Consider the following 24,044-nt stretch of genomic DNA (forward strand, 5'->3'; position numbering starts at 1 on the left):
ATATTTAGCAATCACTGATATGTAGCATCGCTGCTATTAACAAAGCCGTCATACAGTCATAAAGTGTCAGAGATGCAGGTAGAGCCTCACTACTCTAAATGCTCACATGAGCATCCTTTGAAAGCCTGTTAGAAATACCAAGTATCAGGCCATTCCAGACCTGCTGAATCGGAATCTGCCTATGAATCTGTGGTTCAAAGGGTCACTAAAGTTTAAGAAGTAGGATTAGAGGTCACTTAGTCCAATTCTCTCCCCTCCAACACTCACACATGCACACCACAATACACCCCGTATAGATTAGGAATCTAAGTCACAGAGTCGTGCACACAAAGACACCAAGTTGATCATTTTCCATGTCTTCTATGTTAAGGGGCATTTTCACAGCCTTATTCAAAGAGATCTGTTGAAAGAACTTAGCAAGCAATAAACTTCCAAAAAGTGTCAGAGATATATTAACAATTCTTTTGATCAGCGATAGTTTTCTCTACAATGCACCCTGAGAAGCTAGGCTGATTAATTATGCAGCCGTTGGCTTCAAAACACTTTCTTTGACTGGCTTTAATGTCCTGTCCATGCAGTTTGAGAAGCAACTTGGAGAAAACACTCTATATATGTGGTTCAAGTTCCCACATATCTTCTCAGTCATGCAAGGAAGGAATTCAGAAGCAGTGTGTGGATTCCAGTCACAACCGGTTCTGCATTACATGTTTCATTTATGTCTTAAAAAATATGCAGTGCATACAGGTGTTATTTCTTACAGCCAGGTATCATGTCAAATTCCTTCAGGAATATCTCCAGAGCCACCTTGGAGGGAAGTACAGTTCACACGAATTTCCTTACTGCTAAGAGTACAGTCTCTGCTTTCTCTCTTATAAATGATCCTTGGCAGGTCTGAGTGTTTCTGACTGTTGTTTTGAACACTATTCCTGGATGCATCATAAATATACATGGGGAAAATTGCTGGTCTTCACCTTTCGCTTAACTGCTAGAAACTTTACTCATAACAAAGTAATGAGCAAAGAGAGAAGTAAAATCTCCCCTGAAGTAAAATCCGGCCTGCCTATTTCAGCTCCAAATGGCAAATAATAATGTTATTGGCTGCCTTCAATAATTGCATTTCAGAATGACTGTATGTGATCATAATTTTCCTGGAAGAGAAACAGACAGAAGAGGACATAAGCAATACAAATTCCTAGAATTTTCTTCAAACAGGGCTGGATTAATCCAGCCCTTAAGGATATTACAAAATATCCTCAGCCACTTAAGGATATTACAAAATCGAATATTACCTCACTTTGCACTAAAGCAAAGAAATTTTGTTCCAAAAAAAAAGGCAAGATTAGATCTGGAAAGTGTACACTAGTCTTTAGCATGTATTAATTCAATAACTCAAATTTTAAGGCATTACAAAAAAAAAGAGCAGATATTTTAAAGGTTAAGTAGGCAGGTGCCTCTGGTTTTGGTACCACTCCAGTGGATAATTTCTAAATTACAGATGCAATTATCTGTGGTATGTTTGTGCGACACATGCTTTGTATCAAGTTCAGGTAAAGATCTTGTTAAACTTGAACAGAAGATTCCCTTTCCAGCAATGTGGAGAACTGGATATTCAGAGGAATTTTTCCCAGTTTAGCATTCCTAAAACTGTTAAGATAAATAGTTTTTTAAAATTTCTAGTTAATGCATTCCTGAGCTGGCAGCAAATAAGGCAATTCCTTAGCGTCTAGGAATGACAATAAAACATGAATTCAGAGATATAAGCAGGTAAAGGCCAATGTTTACTGTGCACATCCCTAGGACCTTGGCGTGGGAAATAAGAGGCCCCATTAATGAACAATAGAGGATAAAATGGGGAATGGCCTGGGTATTCGGTTGCATGAAAGGCCCTTTTGAAAAATATTAATACCCCAAAAGGTACCCTAGGATCACTGGACAAAAAGAATTCCCTGCAGAGTGTTAGCCTTAACTTAGATGGAAAAGAAAGGAAACAAAAAGGTAGGGAGGAGAGAGAAAGAGAGACAGGTAAAGGAAAGAGAGGGAGGGAGGGAAGAAAGGACAGAGAAGAGGAAAGAAAGAAACAAAGTCTTCTTACTTGGGTTTTAGGGCCTGAATTCATACTAGCTTCAGAGCAAATATGAAATTTTAGTTTAATTTAGCTTCAAGTGGCCCAGGTGCAGTAACATCACCAGGCATTTGCCAGAAAAAATGTAAACCCTCTCTAGAGGAAAAAAATTTTAAACCAGACCTCAAAAAATTCCCACAAATGAACTTTCAAAGAACAGAAGCTAACAATCAAAACTCACAAAGCACATGAGAAAATGAACCATCATGAGTATTAGCAGAAGCAACCAATTTTATGGTCAAATTTTCAAGACTGTACATGTCAGAATTACTAAATGAAGAAATAGATGACTATATAGTTGCATACATTTAATATGTTAAAAATGAACTAGAAAACATAACAAAGGAATAAGAGACTATCAAAAGTAAACAGGCAAACATGAGGAAAATCAAATCGAACTTCTAGGATTTTTTTGAAGTAGAAATTTGGTTGATGGGTTTAACAGCATATTAGGCATAAAGAAAGAATTACTTCCCTAAAATACAGATACAAAGAAATAGTAGGTTATAGCCAGGAAGACAAAGCAGTGGAATTTGTGAGAGTTACAGTGACATGGAAGAGGAATAAGTCCAACATGCCATCTAACTGACAATTTAGAAGTACAGAAAGAGAGAATGGGGCCCCAGGCACGGTTGGGTTGCTCACACCTGTAATCTCACCACTTTGGGAAGCCGAGGAGGGAGAATTGCTTGAGCCGAGGAGTTTGAGACCAGTGTGGGAAACGTGGTAAAACCCCATCTTTACAAAAAATACAAAAATTAGCCAGGCGTGATGGTACCTGTCTGTAACCCCAGCTAGCTGGGAGGCTGAGGTAGGAGAATTGTTTGAGCCTGGGAGATTGAAGCTACAGTGAGCCATGATTATGCCACTTTACTCCAGACCGGGAGAGCACCAGACCTTATCTCAAAAAGAGAGAGAGACAAAGAGAGAATGTGAGAAAGGCAATATTTAAGAACATACTTGTGGATAATTTTCTGGAATTGATTAAAGACATTATTCCTTAAATTTAGAAATCTATACCTAGACATATGTTAGTGAAACTGTAGAATTTCAGAGATGAAAGAAAGCATAAAATCCAGTTCAAAAGACAGGTTACATATAAAGAAATGAAAATTAGACTTACTTCTTACAAATTACAATAGAAGTGAAATAACAGTAGAGTGATATCTTCAGTTTGTAGAAAGAAAAGTACCTAGAATTGCAAATGAAGCAAAACTATCTTTCGATAACATGTTTTTCAGACAAAAACTGCATTTACAGTTCAATTAAAAAAGACCAATATTCAAAACATTTTTAAAAGATGTACTTCAAAGAGGAACATATGACCTCAATGGAAAGACTGAAAAGTAAGAAAAAATAAAGAGCAAAGAAAGTGGTAAACATGTGGTTAAATCTAAGCAAACACTGGATACATTTTTTAAATTATGTTTTTTAAAAGTTGTTTGATCTTCTGCTCTTCTGTCAGTTTGCTGAGAATGATGGTTTCCAGGTTCATCCATGTCCCTACAAAGGACCCAAACTCATCATTTTTGATGGCTGCATAATATTCCATGGTGTATATGTGCCCCATTTTCCCTATGCAGTCTATCGTCGATGGGCATTTGGGGCACTACACACTGGGGTCAGTTGGGGGGAAATAGGGGAGGGACAGTGGGGGGTGGGGCTGGGGAGAGATAGCAAGGGGAGAAATGCCAGATGTAGGTGATGGGGAGGAAGGCAGCAAATCACACTGCCACGTGTGTACCTATGCAACAATTTTGCATGTTCTTCACATGTACCCCAAAACCTAAAATGCAATAAAATAAATAAATGGGGAAAAAAAGTTGTTAATAAAATATTAGCTAAAATGCTGACTTTATGTGGGAAGTGGGCATTCAAAGATGCACGTGTTGCTTGGGAGGAGATTAGATATATTATTTCACTTTTGGTTTTGTTAAAACATAACCCCTAAAATTTCTAAGATGACTGCTAAAGGAATAAAAAAATAGATTCCACCTTCCAAACCAGAAAGGGAGTCAAATGGAATGATGAGGAGGAGAAAAAAATCAATTCAAAAAGCAAAAGAAGGGATGGAAAGTGGCAAAACAGAAGGAAAAGCCTAGAAAATTTGGGACAAATACAAAAGAAAATGTTGGGCAGGAATCCCAGCGTATCGGTGATCAAAACAGACGTAAACCGAGGTAAGCACTCCAGGTAAAAGATAAAGGTTTTCAGACCAGATTTTTTAAATGACCTATATCCTGCTTACAAATATCTAAAACATAAGGACACTGAAGTTAAAAACAAAGGGTTTTGTTTTGGTTTTTTTAACTTTCTGCAGAGGGGAAAAGAAACACATAGGCAGATTGAATAACTTTTCAGATCTAGAAACAAAGGGGCAATCACAGGCAAATATTAAGCAAAAAAATTATACAGCTGTATTAATGTGTGAAAATTGACTTTAAGACCAAGAAAGCATTACAGAGTTTAAAAGTGTTATTTACATGGTCATGTTCACTTCATCAGAAGATATAAATTCTACACTTGTGTATACCTAATACATAGCCTGAAAACTGATAGAAACTCAAGGAGAAATTGACAAAAATTATTCCAAATTAGTGAGTGATTTTAAGATGCCTCTCAGTTATTGGCAAATCAGATAGACAAAAAGATTCTGTACCGATATAGAGGATTTGCTGACATATTTGACAATCCTAATCTAATTGACCTAAAAAGGACATTCCATGTAACAAGTAGAAGAGTCACATTCCTTTTAAGAACACATATGGCACATACATGCCATGGAATACTATGCAGCCATAAAAAGGAATAAGATCATGTCCTTTGCAGGAACATGGATGGAGCTGGAAGCCATTACCCTCAACAAACCAACACAGAAACAGAAAACCAAACACCACATGTTCTCACTTATAAGTAGGAGCTGAACAATGAGAACACATGGACCCAGGGAAGGGAACAACACACACTGGGGCCCGTTGGAGGAGTGGGGTAGGGAGAGGGAGGGTATTAGGAAAAATAGCTAATGAATGCTGGGCTTAATGCCTAGGTGATGGGTTAATAGGTACAGCAAACCACCATGGCACATGTTTACATGTGTGACAAATATGCACATGTACCCCTGAACTTAAAATTAATTTCAAAAAGAACACACAGAATGATTTAAAATACTGATCACTCACTTGGTCAGAAAGCAAATTTCATGAATTTCACAGAATTATTATGTAGAATACATCTTTGTGACCAAAGTGCAATTAAGATAGAAATCAATAGTCAAAAGAAAACTAGGAAAACCAATAACTTGTGAAACAAAAACACTTCTAAAATGTTTATAGCTTGGCTGGGCATGGTGGCTCACACCTGTAATCCCAATACTTTGGGAGGTCAAGGTGGGAGGATCATTTGAGGCTAGGATTTCAAGGCCAGCCTAGGCAATTTAGGGAGACTCTGTCTCTACACAAAACTTAAAATAATTAGCCAGGCAGGGTGGCACATATCTATGGTCCAGCAACTCTGAAAGCCTAGGGGGAAGAATCACTTGAACCTGGAAGATTGAGGCTGCAGTGAGGTGTAATTGTGCCATGCCACTCCAGCCTGGGCGACAGGGCAAGATCCTGTCTCAGAAACAAAGCAAAAAAACAAAACTGGCCGGGCGCAGTGGCTCACGCCTGTAATCCCATCACTTTGGGAGGCCGAAGTGGGCGGATCATGAGGTCAAGAGATCGAGACCATCCTGGTCAACAGGGTGAAACCCCGTCTCTACTAAAAATACAAAAAATAGCAGGGCATGGTGGCACGTGCCTGTGGTCCCAGCTACTCGGGAGGCTGAGGCAGAAGAATCAGTTGAACCGGGGAGGCGGAAGTTGCAGTGAGCTGAGTTTGCGCCACTGCACTCCAGCCTGGGGACAGAGCTAGACTCCGTCTCAAAAAAAAAAAAAAACCAAAAAAACAAAAAAATCATATGTTAAAGGAATTCATAATAAAGACTGGAATATATTTAAAGTTAAATAAGAATGAAAACATATCAAAACAACACATATCAAAAATGTTAAAGTTGGGATTTGAGTAGTTAGCTTTAAAATGATGGTTAAAAAATAACAAAGTCTGAAAAGTAATAATCTAAGCATTATACTTAAGAAGTCAGAAAATGAAATAGAATTAACAAAAAATCAGAAGGCAATAATAAAGACAAGAGAGGAAATTATTAAATTACAAAGATCAATAAATCTTGAGTGTTTTTTAAACAAAATTACAATCTCTAATGATTTTTTAAGATAAAAGAGATTTTTGTTTTATTGAAACAAAAATCACTACGAAAAAGGGAAACATAACAGAGATTGGAAAGAAAACCAGAGAATTTTATAACCAACTGAATGCCAATGTATTTTAAAACATTTTTTAAATGGGCAGATATAAAAAAAGATATCAATGATTAAAGCATGACTCAAGAAATAGTAATAGGAAGCATAAATTTGTTTATAATACTTATAGAAGCTGAATCAATATTTTAAATTTTACACTATGACAATGCCAGGCCTGAACAGCTTTACAAGTAAATTCTACCAAACATTTAAGGAAGAGAAAATTTTCAGATTACATAAGCTATTTCAGAGAAACAAGAAGTAGCAAGGAAGAAGGACAGCAGCATTCTCCAACTCAGTTTATCAGGCTAGGATTACACTGACTTTAAACCCAAACAAGGATGACATGAAAAAGGAAAATCACTGGCCAGTCTTTCTCTTGAATACAGATGCAGAGATCTCAAGCAAAATCTTAATAAACTGAACCTATAAAGTAGTTCCAAAAGACATTATATGATTACCAAGTTGAACTTATTCCAGGGATGCAAATTTGGGTTCACATCAGGTAATCCAGGATCGTAACTTGCTGCATTAGGTTAAAAAAATAATAATCTAACTAAAAAACACAGTGGTCTTGGGTCTCACAGGTCTGCAAGGTAAAAAACAAAAGACAGCATATAGGATGGGAAAAGAAGAAAGTTCTTTGGGAATGTGGTAAGAACTAAAGGTTCATTTTGCTTCTGTAGCATTAGAAATTATACCTACATAATGGACATATTCTTTGAATACTTGTTATGGGTGAAATAAACAACCAAATTATTTTTCATGAAATAATTTAAAGCACCAAAAGTAAAAGGTACATGATATGTTTTTGATAGTTACCTTTCTCTTCTCCCCTTCCTTTAAATCAAAGTTTTAGAAATGGTTGGAATAGGTTTTAAAAATTATTTTTGCACCCTTCCATTCCTGCTTGCAACCGTACATCTGAAAACATATTTGAGGTTACTTCAAATATTTTTCAGCAAAGTTTACGAAGATGGTACACATTTTGAGCCAGCTGGCCAGAGGGAGATTCAGTAGAAAATTAAAACAATGTGAAGTTACAAAATTGTAAAGTCAATCCACACTGAACATTGTGTGTGCACTTTATGTAGATGCCCTTTTAGTCCAAATCAGGAATTTTCTAGGAAGATTCTCTTTATATTCCCATTCAAATATTTAATATTCTTTTACAGGTGTCCAGTTTTATACTTAGGGAATCACGTGTTTACAGTAGGATTTCAGACAGTCACACAATACCAGAAAAAGGTTTTGTTAATCTGTACTCTTTTTAGACTGGTACACATCAAGCTGAGTGGCCAAATATTGAGACAAATGAGACTCACAGAATCAGGGCTTCATTTTCTGGTTACTTACAAACCAGAGCTCCACCAGAGACTGCATATTGGCTTCCTAGGGATAATGGAATTGCATCATAAACTCTGGAACTACAAGCCATGGAGAACAGATATTTGATAAGCATTACTACATTTGCAGAGGCTTTTGTTCTGAAACACGTTTTCTATATCACTGTTGTTGAGGCTATTTTAAGAACAGTAAAGGCCATCAGTGCTCTAATGAAATAGGTTTCAGAGCTTTCCATGGTGTTCCCCTCCCTCTGCTGACATTTCCTTGATAATCTGAAGGCAAATCAAAGAGAAGAATAAAGCAGCAATGTATAATCTTAAAATTTCAAGTCATCTAACTGGTAGAGTAATTTAGACAACAAAGCTTTATTATATAAACTTGGAAATATTTACCACATTTTTGTTTAAGGAAAATACACATAGCTAGAATGATAAAGCTATGCCATTAGTCATGGAGGTAGGTTAGGTTGACCAAACTAGATAAGGCAGAAGTCCCAGTATCCATCACGGACCTCCCACAGCTGGGTATGTGGACAATGAAAACTCCTGGCCATTTTGTTTTTTGGTTTTTTTTTTTTTGTTTTTTGTTTTTTGTTTTAGATGGAGTCTTGCTCTGTTGCCCAGGCTGGAATATAGTGGTGAGATCTCAGCTCACTGCAACCTCCACCTCCCACCAGGCTCAAGTGATCCTCCTGCCTCAGCCTCCCAAGTAGCTGGGATTACAGACACGTGCCACCACAATCAGCTAATTTTTGTATTTTAGTAGAAATGGGGTTTCACCAAGTTGGCCACACTGGTCTTAAACTCCTGACCTCAAGTGATCTGCCCACCTTGGCCTCCCAAAGTCTCGGATTATAAGCGTGAGCCACCATGCCCGGCCTTCCTGCCCATTTTGTGAAAGCTTGTCCGCTATCGAAGGCTGCAGAGTGGATACTTAAATACAAGAGGAAGAAAATTGTACTTCCCAAGAATAAACTAAAAGAAAAACCATATAATAGCCCCAGTACATTGACAATAAGAAATCAAGGAAATATTTTGAAGTTTAAAGCTTAAGTAGAATGTAGATATTTTCAAGAAACTAGAATCAAGATATTGAATATAGATTAAGGAATCATATTTAGATGAGGCAGCTCAAATAAAACTAAATTGGACTACACCTCACCCACCAACCTATTAACAAGCAGTTTGATACATTCGACAAAGACAGATGCTCCTGAGAAGTCCACTACCAAATGAGATCAAATATGAGCACACTATTGCCAATAATTATAAGTGCAAGTGCTAACCAGGCATGTGCAAAAGTTGTGGGATCACAGAGAAGGCGGTGCAGAATGCTGCATGGGGAGGTGGGAGAAGAGTCACGTGGAAGATGACCTGAAAGCTGGGTCACAGAGGGTGAGGAACAGGCAATAAGCAGTAAAGTAGAAGCGAAGTTTGGTACTTAGAATAAATAAAGCCATCTTTCAATGGTGACTAGATTCATAAAGCACCTGCTTTCTCTTGTCTCCTTCAGTGTTTACATATCCGGAAAATGGCACTGATGATTTCAGAGATCCAGCAAAGAACATAAACCACCAGGTATTTACAGATGTCACAGAAGACTAGTCAGACAGGTGTCCTTAGATAGAACCCAAGTGGGTCATGAAATCAATTTAGTGGGTCCAGACCAGCATCTTTAGAGAATAGAATAACATAGCACAATGTACCATAGCATGGTATAAACATAAATATCACAGTGCACAAAAGGTAAAACAGTAAGCATTGCACTGTACACCTTTTGTTTCTGTTTATATAAAAGATTATAGAATTATATATTATCACTGTATTTTATAGCATATAAGTATACATCATATTTTATATGTTTATTTATATATGTAAAATTAAGACAGACTAGAATATTATATAATGTACCTGAGCTTTGAAGAGGAGAGTTAAACATAGCTAAAAATGATATACATAGTTGTGTACAGCTTTTGTGCATGTTTTCTATAAATTTATACCACGCATTTATTATGTTACTATATAGTTATATTATGCAACTATATATGACATAATACATAATTTTAACTTCTTTATTATAAAGTATAAATGTTTTATAGCACTAACATTTATTTGGTTAGTAATGATAGCTAATATTTATATGACACTTACAAGAGTTTTTTTATCATCTGTAAATTAGGGACAGCAATAGAATCTACCTAACAGAGTTGTTGTTAAGTTCATGTATGTTAATGCATGTAACCTAATGCCTGGCACACAACAAACTATCTAAACGGCAGTTTTATTGTCATTATTGCAAGGTTTCATAGCTGATAGATGGTGGTACCATAATGTAAACTATATCAATCTAATGCTAAAACCTATGCTTTTTTCTCAACATATATGAACTCATTGCCAGATGAATATACCTGGTTCCCTTTGATATTCTAGATACCAATTTTTTGGCTAACTGATAAAAGTTAATTTTAGGAAGCAAGGGTTATGCACTACTATTCATGTGTCCCTCTTTCTTTAGAGAGAATATTCCAATTTCTGAAGTCTAACTTGTATCATTTTTCATGAACAAGTATATTATCAAAGAAAATTTATTTGAGGAAAATTGCAGTATTTCCGGCAAACAGTTCCAAGTAATTGTTTTCAAGTTGTTTATAGTGAAACCAACCTGTTAAGAAATTAATAATAAATGCAAGGTTGAAAGAAAATCTTTAGTAATGGTTAGATGTTTTAACACTTAAGATCTATACACTGAAATTACATTGAAATAACTACTCCATTTCCTGTTTCTTTCTTTCCTCTCTCAATTTCTTTCATCTTCCTTTTCTCATTTTTCTTTTATTTTCTCTTTCAGGGATCTCTTTCCAAAGACCCATTACAGATGAACACCTACGTTGCCTTGTACAAATTTGTACCACAGGAGAATGAAGATTTGGAAATGAGGTAAAAACCTTCTGTAAAGAAAAAGAATAAAATTTTAAAGTCAGTTTTTCTTCATGTGAAAAAGTAATTCCATTTGTGCCCCCACTAATGCTTTAGAGCAGTGATTCTCAAACTTTAGCATACATCTAATGACCTGCAGGACTGGTTAACACACAGGCCATCCCCAGAGTTTCTGATTCATCAGGTCTGAGACAGGGCCTAAGAAGCTGCATTCTAAGGAGTTCCCAGGTGGCACTGATGATGCTGGCCTAGGACTACACTTTGGGAAGCATCCCTTTAGTACATGCTCAACAGAACTGCTAATGGGAGTTTTCATGAAAGTTGAACATTAAATGCACTTGGTATCCTGTGGGGTCTAATAGGAAATCAAAAAATATATTTAATCAAAGATCAGATGGTTGTAGATCTTTGGCATTATTTCTGAGGTTTCTGTTCTGTTTCATTGGTTTATATATCTGTTTTGGTACTAGTACCATGCTGTTTTGGTTACTGTAGCCTTGTGGTATAGTTTGAAGTCAGGTAGTGTGATGCCTCCAGCTTTGTTATTTTTGCTTAGGATTGTCTTGGCTATACAGGCTATGAAATTTAAAGTATTTTTTCTAATTCTGTGAAGAAAGTAAATGGTAGCTTGATGGGGATACCACTGAATCTATAAATTACTTTGGGCAGTATGGCCATTTTCACAATATTGATTCTTGCTATCCATGAGCATGGAATATTTTTCCATTTGTTTGTGTCCTCTCTTATTTCCTTGAGCAGTGGTTTGTAGTTCCCCTTGAAGAGGTCTTTCATATCCCTTGTAAGTTGTATTCCTAGGTATTTCTCTTTGTAGCAATTGTGAATGGGAGTTTACCCATGATTTGACTCTCTGTTTGTCTATTATTGGTGTATAGGAATGCCCATGGTTTTTGCACATTGATTTTATATCCTGAGACTTTGCTGAAGTTGCTTCTCAGTTTAAGGAGATTTGGGGCTGAGTTGATGGGGTTTTCTAAATATACAATCATATCCTGTGCAAACAGAGACAATTTGACTTCCTGTCTTCTTATTTGAATACCCTTTATTTCTTTTTCTTGCCTGATTACCCTGGGCATAAATTCCAATACTATGTTGAATAGGAGTGATGAGAGAGGGCATCCTTGTTATGCTGGTTTTCAAAGGGAATGCTTCCAGTTTTTGCCCATCTGGTATGATATTGGCTGTGGGTTTGTCATAATAATAACAGCTGTTATTATTATGAGATACATTTCATTGATATCTAGTTTATTGAAAGTTTTTAGCATGAAGTGGTATTGAATTTTATCAAAGGCCTTTCTGCATCTATTAAGATAATCGTGTGCTTTTTGTCTTTGGTTCTGTTTATGTGATGGATTACATTTATAAATTTGTGTATGTTGAATCAGCCTTGCATCCCTGGGATGAAGCTGACTTGATTATTGTAGATAAGTTTTTTGATGTACTGCTGGATATGGTTTGCCAGTATTTTATTGAGGACTTTCGCATTAATGTTCATCAAAAATATTGGCCTGAAATTTTCTTTTTTTTGGTTGTGTCTTTGCCAGGTTTTGGTGTCAGGATGATGCTGGCCTCATAAAATGAATTAGGGAGGAGTCCCTCTTTTTCTTTGATTTGGCATAATTTCAGAAGGAATGCTACAAGCTCCTCTTTGTACCTCTGGTAGAATTCGGCTGTGACTGTCTGGTCCTGGGCTTTTTTTTCTTGGTAGGCTATTAATTATTGCCTCAATTTCAGAACTTGTTATTGGTCTATTCAGGGATTCAACTTCTTCCTGGTTTAGTCTTGGGAGGGTGCATGTGTCCAGGAATTTATCCATTTCTTCTAGATTTTCTAGTTTTTTGCATAGAGGTATTTATAGTATTCTTTGATGGTAGTTTGTATTTCTGTGGGATCAGTGGTGATATCCCCTTTATCATTTTTTATTGTGTCTATTTGATTCTCCTCTCTTTTCTTATTAGTCTGGCTAGCAGTCTATATAATTTGTTAATCTTTCCAAATAACCAGCTCCTGGATTCATTGATTTTTTGAAGGGATTTTCGTGTCTCTATCTCCTTCATTTCTGCTCTGATCTTAGTTATTTCTTGTCTTCTGCTAGCTTTTGAACTTGTTTGCTCTTGCTTCTCTAGTTCTTTTAATTGTGATGTTACCATGTCAATTTTACATCTTTCCTGCTTTCTCCTGTGGGCATTTAGTGCTATAAATTTCTCTCTAAACAACTCCTTTAGTTGTGTCCCAAAGATTCTAGTACACTGTATCTTTGTTCTCATTGATTTCAAAGAACTTACTTATTTCTGCCTTAATTTCGTAATTTACCCAGGAGTCATTCAGGAGCAAGTTGTTCAGTTTCCATGTAGTTGTATGGTTTTGAGTGAGTTTCTTAATCCTGAGTTCTAATTTTATTGCACTGTGGTCTGAGAGACTGTTTGTTATGATTTCCGTTCTTTTGCATTTGCTGAGGAGTGATTTACTTCCAATTATGTGGTCAATTTTAGAGTATGCGTGATGTGATGCTGGGAAGAATATATATTCTGTTGATTTGGGATGGCGAGTTCTGTAGATATCTATTAGGTCCACGTGGTCCAGAGCTGAGTTCAAGTCCTGAATATCCTTGTTGATTTTCTGTCTCGTTGATCGGTCTAATATTGACAGTGGCATGTTAAAGTATCCCACTATTATTGTGTGGGAGTCTAAGTCTCTTTGTAGGTCTTTAAGAACTTGCATTATGAATCTGGGTGCTCCTGTGTTGGGTGCATATATATTTGAGATAGTTAGCTCTTGTTGCATTGACCCCTTTACCATTATATAATGCCCTTCTTTGTCCCTTTTGATCTTTATTGGTGTAAAGTCTCTTTTATCAGAGACTAGGATTGCAACCCCTGCTTTTTTTTCTTTCCATTTACTTGGTAAATATTCCTCCACCCCTTTATTTTGAGCCTATGTGTGTCTTTGCACATGAGATGGGTCTTCTGAATATACCACACTGATGGGTCTTGACTCTATCCAATTTGCCAGCCTGTGTCTTTTAATTGGGACATTTAGCCCATTTATATTTAAGGTTAATATTGTTATGTGTGAATTTGATCCTATCATTACGATGCTGGCTGGTTGTTTTGCCTGTTAGTTGATGCAGTTTCTTCATAGTGTCGATGGTCTTTACAATTTGGTATGTTTTTGCAGTAGCTGGTACCGGTTGTGTCTTTCCATATTTAGTGCTTCCTTCAGGAGCTCTTTTAAGGCAGGACTGGTGGTGACAAAATCTCTCCACATTTGCTTGTCAGTAAATGATTTTATTTCCTCTTCGCTTATGAAGCTTATTTCACTGGATATGAAATTCTGGGCTGAAAATTCTTTAATAATGTTGAATATTGGCCCCCACTCTCTTCTGGCTTGTAGGGTTTCTGCAGAGAGATCCACTGTTAGTCTGATGGGCTTCCCTTTGTGGGTAACCTGTCCTTTCTCTTTGGCTGCCCTTAACGTTTTTTCCTTCATTTCAACCTTGGTGAATCTGATGATTATGTGTTTTAGAGTTGCTTTTCTCGAGTAGTATCTTTATGGTGTTCTCTGTGTTTTCTGAATTTTAATGCTGGCTTGTCTTGCTACTTTGGGGAACTTCTCCTGGATAATATCCTGAAGAGTGTTTTCCAACTTGGTTCCATTCACCCCATCACTTTCAGGTACACCAATCAAACCTAGGTTTGGTCTTTTCACATAGTCTCATATTTCTTAAATGGCTTTGTTTATCCCTTTCATTCTTTTTTTTTTCTAATATTGTCTTCATGCTTTATTTCATTAAGTTGATCTTCAATCTCTGACATCCTTTCTTCTGCTTGATTGACAAAAACAAGCAATGGTGAAAGGATTCCCTACCTAATATATGCTGTTGGGAAAACTGGCTAGCCATATGCAGAAAACTTAAACTGGACCCTTCCTTGAACCTTATACAAAAATTAATGCAAGATGTATTAAAGACTTAAACATAAGACCTGAAATCATAAAAACTGTAGAAGAAAACCTAGGCAGTACCATTCAGGACATAGGCATGGGCAATGACTTCATGACTAAAACACCAAAAGCAATGGCAACCAAAGCCAAAATTGACAAATGGGATCTAATTAAACTAAAGCGCTTCTGCACAGCAAAAGAAACTATCATCAGAGTGAACAGGCAATCTACAGAATGGGAGAAAACTTTTGCAATCTATCCATCTGACAAAGGGTTAATATCCAGAATCTACAAGGAACTTAAACAAACTTACAAAAAAAAACAAATAAGCCCATCAAAAAATGGGTGAAGGATATGAACAGACACTTCTCAAAAGAAGACATTTATGTGGCCAACAAACATGAAAAAAACCTCATCATCACTCGTCATTAGAGAAATGCAAATCAAAACCATAATGAGATACCATCTCATGCCAGTTAGAATTGCAATCATTAAAAAATCAAGAAACAACAGATGCTGAAGAGGATGTGGAGAAATAGAAATACTTTTACACTGTTGATAGGCATGTAAATTAGTTCAACTATTGTGGAAGACAACATGGCAATTCCTCAAGGATCTAGACCCAGAAATACCATTTGACCCAGCAATCCCATTACTGGGTATATATCCAAAGGCTTATAAATCATTCTACTATAAAGACACACGCATATGTATGTTTATTACAGCACAATCCACAATAGCAAAGACTTGGTACCAGCCTAAATGCCCATCAGTGACAGACCGGATAAAGAAAATGTGGCACATATACACCATGGAATACTATGCAGCCATAAAAAAGGATGAGTTTGTGTCCATTGCAGGGACATGGATGAAGCTAGAAAGCATTATTCTCAGCAAACTAACACAAGAACAGAAAATCAAACACAGCATGTTCTCACTCATAAGTGGGAGTTGAACAATGAGAACACATGGACACAGGAAAGGGAACATTACAAATCAGGGCCTGTCGGAGGGTGAGGGGCTAGGGATAGCATTAGGAGAAATACCTAATGTAGATGACAAGTTGTTGAGTGCAGCAAATCACCATGGCACATGTATACCTATGTAACAAACCTGCACATTCTGCACATGTATCCCAAAACTTAAATTATATATATAATAATTTATTTTATATATATATACATATATATATATACACACACACACATATGTGTGTGTGTGTGTGTGTGTGTGTGTGTGTATAATCTCCAATTAACATTGAGGGAAAAATCAGACTAAAACTATCAGAGTCAACTAGGAACTATCCACTTAGTGGTAACTGAAATACTAGAGAGAATAGATGAGTCTTGTGACCTTCTCAAAATCTAAACCATTCTCTTACCATAGCTTGAGGTTCCTCATGTTTCAGCGATTGCTAAGCTAGAGTCAATTCTGGGTTCACATCCTACTTGTTGTGTGACCTTAAGTAATTTATAAACATCTCATTACTCTGATTTTCTTATTTATCAAAGAATAATAATGACCTCTTTCCCTGAAGGTATGTAGTGAGACTAAAATGATAGAAAGGAAATTAAACACCTAGTGTCTAAAATCATAAACACTCACTAACAAGTACTTATCCAAGTTTTTATAATGTGGTGTTCACTGGCCTATCCCAAGAAAAAGACTTCTGCTTCCATGCATTCATGACCCCAAAACATGAGCAATCTCATGATGTGGCTCTCTGTTTTCCCATCCTAGAGCAGAATAGAAAAGATTACTTTCCCAGTCAAATGGGCCCTTGGAGATTGGCTCTTTCCTCTTCTAAAAAAAAAAAGTGGAGAGATAAATTAGCACTCAAAACTATTTAATTGCCCGTGCATTGGGAAAATAGCCTCCATTTGGAGGTAGATGCCACTTGTCTGAATACTGTGCCAGCCAAATTATCAATCACCAGTTACTCTCTTCACATGGCTTCTGGGAAAGCCTTGCCTCACCACACTGGAGCTAGCTGGGCTCCTCCAAATCTTCAGGTTTGTGTCATTTTTCAGGCATGGTTCACCACCTCAGTGAAATTTCCCTTCTCCTCTTTACTTTCCCCAAACTCCTTAAATTGGTGAAAGCCACTGAAGGGCTTCAGTTAGACCCTGTTTCCCAGGTTCCATATGCCATCAGGATCAATTCCAGCAGCTCTGCCACACCTCATGGTGGATTTAATATCCAGCAAGACATCATAGCAGATTTATTTATCCTGCTGGAGTCTCACAACTCCCCCTGGCTCACACCCTGGAGTCAACTTTGTTTCAGAATTAGTGTGGGATCTGCTGTCAGGTGATACTTGGGTCTTTCCAGAGCAGTTTGGGGCCTAGGTCCTGGCTCCTTCGATTTGTACAGACAATTAAACTATTGTACATCTGAGTTTTCTCCATTGCTGAGTAAAATCATCATGACGAACTCCCTGGCTGAAGTTGTAACCATTACCTGAACAGTTCTGACATCATCAGTGGGAGAGGAGGGGGCAGCCTTTTTCAAGAGAAACCCTGTTCTGTTAGAGATATGACAAGCCCTGTGAGCCAGAGCAGCGCCTGCATAGGCTTCATTGCTGGGATGAAGCCATGCCTTCACCGGATGACCCACAATTAACTATCTGCTGATGAAGACAAGGATGACATACATTTACTTTGCAAATAAGTACACCATATTGCGTCCTTTTTGAGATTGTCAGTTGGGTGTGTAACATTTAAGATTTAACAGCTTTCTATTATAGAAGTCCTACAGCTTTGTATTAGATTATTCTTAAATCATAACTTTAAAAAAAAAAAGGCAATTTCAGAAAAATACGGCATGTTACTGGGATACTGAGGAATGATGTCTAGTCACCTGGTGGTGGCCGTCACTCTGCTGCTTGTTTTAGTTGGTTGCAGGCCATTAGAAGTCAAGTTGTCTGGTCACGAATGAAACGTTTACAGTCTGCCTGAAGGCAATCAGGACTATCCATTCCCAGGAGTGAAACGTCTGCATTACATGGACTTCGAGATTGGAGTGATAAATCACACTTACTTTTTTTTTTCTTCTTTTCTTTTTTTTTTTTGCCAAGAGATTGTAGGTTCCCATTTTAAAAGCCAGGCACCTGATTTAGAATGTGTAAGGCAACGCTTTGGAGATTCAGCATAACTCCTTGAATGAACTGGAGCTTTGTGAATTATCTTTTTCTCCTCAGATCATAAAGTAGAAAAAAATCCCTTTTAACACAATAGCATTCTTATCCACCTGCATTCTGATCCAGGGGAGCACAATGGGTATTGTCCTCAGGATAAAGAACAAGGGAGCGTACAGGAATTGTGGGGAGTGTGAGCCTGAGGACAAAGACACCCAGCTGGCAAAGTCAGCAGTTGTCAATCATAGCAAATGAATCACCACATTAGCAAGTATTCATTACATATCTGCTCAATAATAAGGAAAGCTTCTGCCAAAGGCCAGTGATCCAGACCTCTCCCTGGACCTCCAGATTCAGTTACCCACCTGTCTACCCCAGCAACCTACAGAGCACGGCAGCTCTGCCCTCCCTTCCACAAACCTGCTCCTTAGGGTGAAAGATGTCACCCTCTGCCCAGGCCTCAAGCCGGCCAGGGAGAGGCCTCACTCTACTTTTCCCCAAAACATATTTGATGCTCAATTCCTGCTCCTTCTCTTTGCCTAAAATCAACTGTATCTACCCCCACCTTCATCTCTCACCGGGATTGTTGTAGAAGCGCTTTCCTGGTGTCTGTGTTTGGTCTTCCCCTCCCTTCCTGTCTGCTACGGGCGAGAGTGCACTAAGGTAACAGAACAGTGTTCCGGGCTTTGTCTAATCTTTGGAGTCACACAATCCCTTCTCTATTTTCCAACAATAGGGCTTACTAGCTAATTTTCTGAACCTGTTTTCTCATCTTGAAAACAGGGATAATAAGCCTTGCTCTGACTCCCCTTACTTAGATCTAGGATCAAGGTGATTAAATAAGATAGCAATATCTGGTACACAGTAGGACCTTAATAATATTAATTCCAGTCAGTTCTTTCTTGTATTTCAAAACTAGATGCTCCCTTTCTAGAATTAAGGAGGGAAGGAGGGGGGAGGGGAGAAGAGAGAGAGACTGTATTAGCATTCACTGAATGTTTAAGAATAACAATTGTGAGCATCAGTTGACCTCAGTTTAAGTCCTAGCCAAGCCACTGTCTAGCTGTGTGACACCCCCCTACAATGAATCTTGCAAAAGTTACCCTAACCATCTGAGCCTCTGCTTCCTGACTTGTAAAAGGAAATAATCATTTTGCCTGCCTTAAGATTGCTCAAAAAACACGTATTTGCTCAAAACTGTCCAACGTCCTCCCATTGCCCTTGGGGTAAAATCTAGAATATTTGTGGGGACTCCAGGACCCACAGTCTCATCCATGGTGACCTCTCTGATGCACCTACACAGGGCTTCTTTTTGTCACAAAAGGACCACACCACCTACTTTCCAAAGGATTTTTCTTCCTGCAGTCTGCTTCTCCCTCCATCCTCCTGTCCACCCACCACCACCACATCAAACACACACATTCACACACACACAGGTATGCTCTTCCAGTTGACTATTATTCATCCACTAGATCTCAGGTCAAATTTCATTTCCACATTGCAGCCTTTCCTGTTACCCCACTTTGGATTACATTCTTCTGTTAGATTCTTTCATGATGCCATAGTTCTCTCAAACATTTACCTCTACTTGTATTTATTTCTGGAATTATTTGGTTGATCTCTGTCTTTCCCATAAACCCCATGAGAACAAGTCTGTAATTACAAACCCTCATATCCTTAGACATGAGTTCATTCTTGAAACATAGTAGATGCATAGTAGATAATAATTATTTGATGAATGAATGAGTATTGTGGAGATTAAATGACCTAATGCTATGCCTGGCATATACACTTAGTGGGCAAATCAAGTCTATGATAATATAATGGAAACTCTAAATGAGGAAGCAAACCAAACTGAGAGGCATTAGTTAGTCAGAGGCCTGTTTCCAGGAAGAGATGGGCATTGATCCCAGGATACATGTGATTCGTCAAAAAGAAATTGTAAAGAGGGAGACAAAAAGTAACCTGTGGTTCCATTCACAAATAACAAAGCGTTTAAGACAATTTGGAAGAGGCCCTTCTAAGCCTTTACTGAAGCACTCACAGCTGAGAGGAGGTGGGGGACCTCAGAGAGTATAAACCAAAAACGGAGACAGGTCTCAATTATTTTAGAGATTTATTTTGCCAAGGTTAAGAACGTGCCTAGGAAAAAGAAACACAAGCTACAGTAAGATCAGTGGTCTGTGCTTTTTTTCCAAAGAGTGTTTTGAGGACTTCAATATTCAAAGGGGAACGGGCATCAGTAAGGTAAGGAGGAGAGAAAAAAAGCAGTGAGAGTGTGTAGAGAGATGCGTAGTCACATTCTTGTGAGGCTTTGATTCATCCTCACTGAATCTACGTGTTACAAGTGAAAGGGGGATAGAGGAACAGTCAATCATACATTTGTCTAGTGCTCAGTAAATCTGCATTTTACGTAAGATATGAATCAGCATACAGTAGAGGAAGCAGTCAGATAACATTTGTCTTGGGTGGGTGGAGGGATGATTTCTAGCTTTGTCTTTATCCTGTACCTGTGAAGAAAAGCTGTTAATTCATATCGTCAGGATGAGATTCAACAGAACTCTGTTTTAAACAGAGTAAATAGTTTGGGGCCCACAAGGAATCTCCTTGTGAGCAATTTGTGAGGGAGCCCACCTGGGAAGCTATGTGGCCTTCCATCTTTGCAACTATCTGTTTAGGAAAAAAAAAGGAAGGTAGTTGTTGCATGACTCAGATCCCAAAGTTAACATTTTTTCCCTTTGATATAGTGAGTTTAGAGTCCTGAGATTTTCTTTTTCTTTCACAAGAGGAAGAGCTATTTGCTGCTCTCTTGTTCTTAGGTGAGTGAATACTCTGCTTAGACATGCTGTGTTCCAATCATTCGTCTCCATTCCCATGTAAAGGCAGAGGCGTCACAGTCTACGTTGCTACAGTTTCCGTGCAAAATAAACGTCCTTTATTTATTTAATTTATTACACTGCTGTGAAAAGGTAGAAATATACTTCCTTCATAAATTAATTTGCTATTGCCCACCTAAACCTCTAGAGCTAATGCAGACCATGACAATTCTCTATCTGTCCACCATCAAGGGCAGACAGCAGGAGAGCAAGGTGGCAAGGCAGGAAAAAGTAACTCCTGGCTGTCAGATAGGCCTGGGTCTAGTTTCCAACTATGACGCTATCTGTGTCAATTTGAGCAAGCTGTTCAATCTCTTAGAGCCTCAGTTTTTCTCCTTCCTAGGGAGACTGAGTATTAAACGAGACAATATAAATAAAAGGAGGGATTTCATGCCCAGTACAAAGTGAGGTCACAGTAGCCTTTAGATACCTTCTCTTCATAATTATATCTTTTCACAATATATTTTCTCTCCTAGTCTTCTGAACAACCTCATTAACACCACCCTAAGGATACAGCATAAAGAAAACACAGTAGTTAAAGGCTCTCTCTTTAAGCACACACAGTGAGACCTTGTCAAACGGGTCCAGCAAAATGGAGCTGTGATATCCAATACTTATCTTGGGAGCAGGTTTTGTAGTTGCTGACATGATGAGCTATACGTATGAAAATTTATCACTGACACCCAAGATATGCTGCCATCATGCATGGAACCTCTAGACCATTGCTGACGATTTGAGGTCTGCTAACATCTGAGATCCACCCAGGTTCTTCTATCAGGGTATAGCAGGCTGGTACAGTAAATAACCTCCTGAAATTAAGGGTTTTAGGCAGTTTCCACCAATAACTTTTATTATCAAGTTTTTTGAAGAGCCCTGGTAATTCCACTTTATGGACTGCCAGTTTAATTCATGAACAAAGCTCTTAAGCGATGCTAAAAATACATGGCCAAGTGTAGTGGCTTATGCCTGCAATCCCAGCACTTTGGGAGGCTAAGACAGAAGTATTACTTGAACCCAGGAGCTCAAAACCAGCCTGGACAACATAGCAAGATGCCATCTCTATGAAAATAAAAATAAAACATTAGCTAGGCATGGTGGAGCATACCTGTAGCCCTAGCTCTTCAGGAAGCTGAGGCAGAAAGATAATTGAGCCCAGGATGTTGAGGCTGTAGTGAGCTATGAACACACCACTGCACTCCAGCCTAAGTGACAGAGCTAGACCATATATATATATATATTAATTAATTAATGAGCATAAAAAACAACCTAAAGAACCGTATTCTAATCAGCACTGTGACATTATTATCATACACTGCTCCATGAATTAACATAGCTCATGTGTCACATCATCCTTCTGGCCAAGTGGGTATGTACATGTGTGTGATACACTTACATGTGCAAATGACCTCGCACACAGACTCACAGTCACACACACACATACATGCACATACACACACACACACACACACTCAGGTACACATTGACACACATGCAAGCACACACACATTGTTAGCCAAAGCTTGACAACCCACACTCAGTTTTGACGAAATTAAATCCTGCCTTCAACACTTACAGTGTAGCCAGTCCCATTACCCTCACTGCTTTTGGGCTCAGTAGTCTGCAAAACAGGGTCTTGGAGTCATCACTTATTATTCACACCAAGGCACGTTTTTTAAGCCAATAAAAACTTTTCAATCAACAATAACTTTCATGACTTTCCTGAATTGATATTTTATGTAAATAATCATTAGAGATAAATAACTTCAAGTAAATATAAACCTCTAAAACATCTTAGGGACACTGAAACAGAGGATTGAGAGTAAATAAAAGATTTAAAGGTTCACATGCATATTTTAGCAATCATACAACACCTGTTCCAAAGAATTCATATTGACTTCCCATATCTAAATCATTTTCATTTTTATTAGTTCTCCTCAAACAGGTTTATATGATAATGGCCATGTTTCATAAGGGTGGGAAAAAGAAGGGGAAAAAGACTAAGAGCCAAGACAGGAAAAGAGGGAACTGTTCTCTCAGTATTATTATATCCTAAAAGAAATACAAATTAATTACTACTTCAATGTATGTTAGAACACCTACATTTGGGGGCATTCAAAGAAAAACCTATCTTCTTTTGTAACTCCAAGTGCAAATTTTAGATTCCTGAATGGCCACTCCTAGAAGCAGCAAGTCTCAGGTTCTCCATGGGCAAGTCTGAATGAAAGCAAGCAACTATTTTTCTCATGAGCTAGTATTTTCAAGAATCTCTGGTGATGGGATGGCCTGGTTTATCTCTTTGGGGTATTTTCAAAGCACTACTTTAAATCAAGTTAAAAGTGATTTTAACTCTTGTATGGCTATATCCAGGATTTACTTCATGTATTCACCCCTCGTCACCTGGTAACCAAGCATTTGCTCTTTGCTGGGAGAACCATTCACAGGCTTTGTTCTCAAAGAACTCAAGGAGTCATGGGCCAGGGGCCAGCAGAAGAGTAGACCAGAAGTTACAACCCAGTGTGCAAAGTTGTGGATAGGAGGTAGTGCAGGTGACTTTACAGCAGCCTCAAAGGGATGTGGAGGAAGCTGGGCTTCCAGAGAAAGAAGGGTCATGTGTGGCTGGGAAGCCTGGTTAGTGAGCATTCTGTCTCCAGTGAGGAAAAGATAAGGGAATAATAGGGTTAAACTTCAGAACCAGAAAATTATTTTAAGAGGTGCCAAACCAGGGGCAAAACCAAGCCGCATTACAAAAAGTGGTAGTGAAAATTCATGGCAGAGGCAGAAGCATATTTAGATAACTACATTAATTCCAGTCTTGATTCTGGAAAGACTGCCTTAAAACTTGGTAATGCTTAGTAAATGGACACTTGGCTGTTTAGTTAATATTCCAGTGGGATAATGTATGGTTCTTTTTTATCTTTCTGGAGGTGAGGTAGGAGAACCAAGCCCAATAACTCACAGGTAGAAAATAGAAGCTTAGGACTAGAACCCTTGGAGGTGATTCCCAGTCCACTGATCTTTCTCCTCCACCAGACTTTCCATCCTAGGTTCATTGTGCTAGGTTTTCTCTCTGGTAAAGTTGACAATTATATTTTAATAGGCAAGGTTAGGCAACATTTTACTTTATCCCTTCTTGGCCACTCACATCACTTCTTTCAAGTGTATTAGGTTTGTTAAGTCTGATTGGTAAGACAAGAGAGTTTGGGATCTATAGATTGTGTTTCTGAGAAGTCACCTGTTAAAGCAGAATTTTTTTTAATTACCATAAAAACATGACTCTCATGCAATATAAATTGAACACATGTCAGAATT

The 24,044-nt window shown here is 38.0% G+C and overlaps 1 protein-coding gene across 1 annotated transcript in view; it reads left to right on the top strand.

Annotated features, from left to right (window-relative positions):
* STAC (SH3 and cysteine rich domain) overlaps positions 1-24,044 on the top strand; it is a 154,733-nt gene that overhangs the window by 102,934 nt on the left and 27,755 nt on the right. Inside the window, exons 7-8 of the mRNA XM_032269715.1 lie at positions 9,340-9,404; positions 10,675-10,763. Coding sequence (XP_032125606.1) covers positions 9,340-9,404; positions 10,675-10,763 — 154 coding nt within the window. The remainder of the gene's footprint in view (positions 1-9,339; positions 9,405-10,674; positions 10,764-24,044) is intronic.

The sequence above is a fragment of the Sapajus apella genome, unplaced genomic scaffold (genome assembly GCF_009761245.1).
Source record: "Sapajus apella isolate SASKATOON/1434 unplaced genomic scaffold, GSC_monkey_1.0 scaffold4, whole genome shotgun sequence".
In the NCBI taxonomy this organism is placed as follows: Eukaryota; Metazoa; Chordata; class Mammalia; order Primates; family Cebidae; genus Sapajus; species Sapajus apella.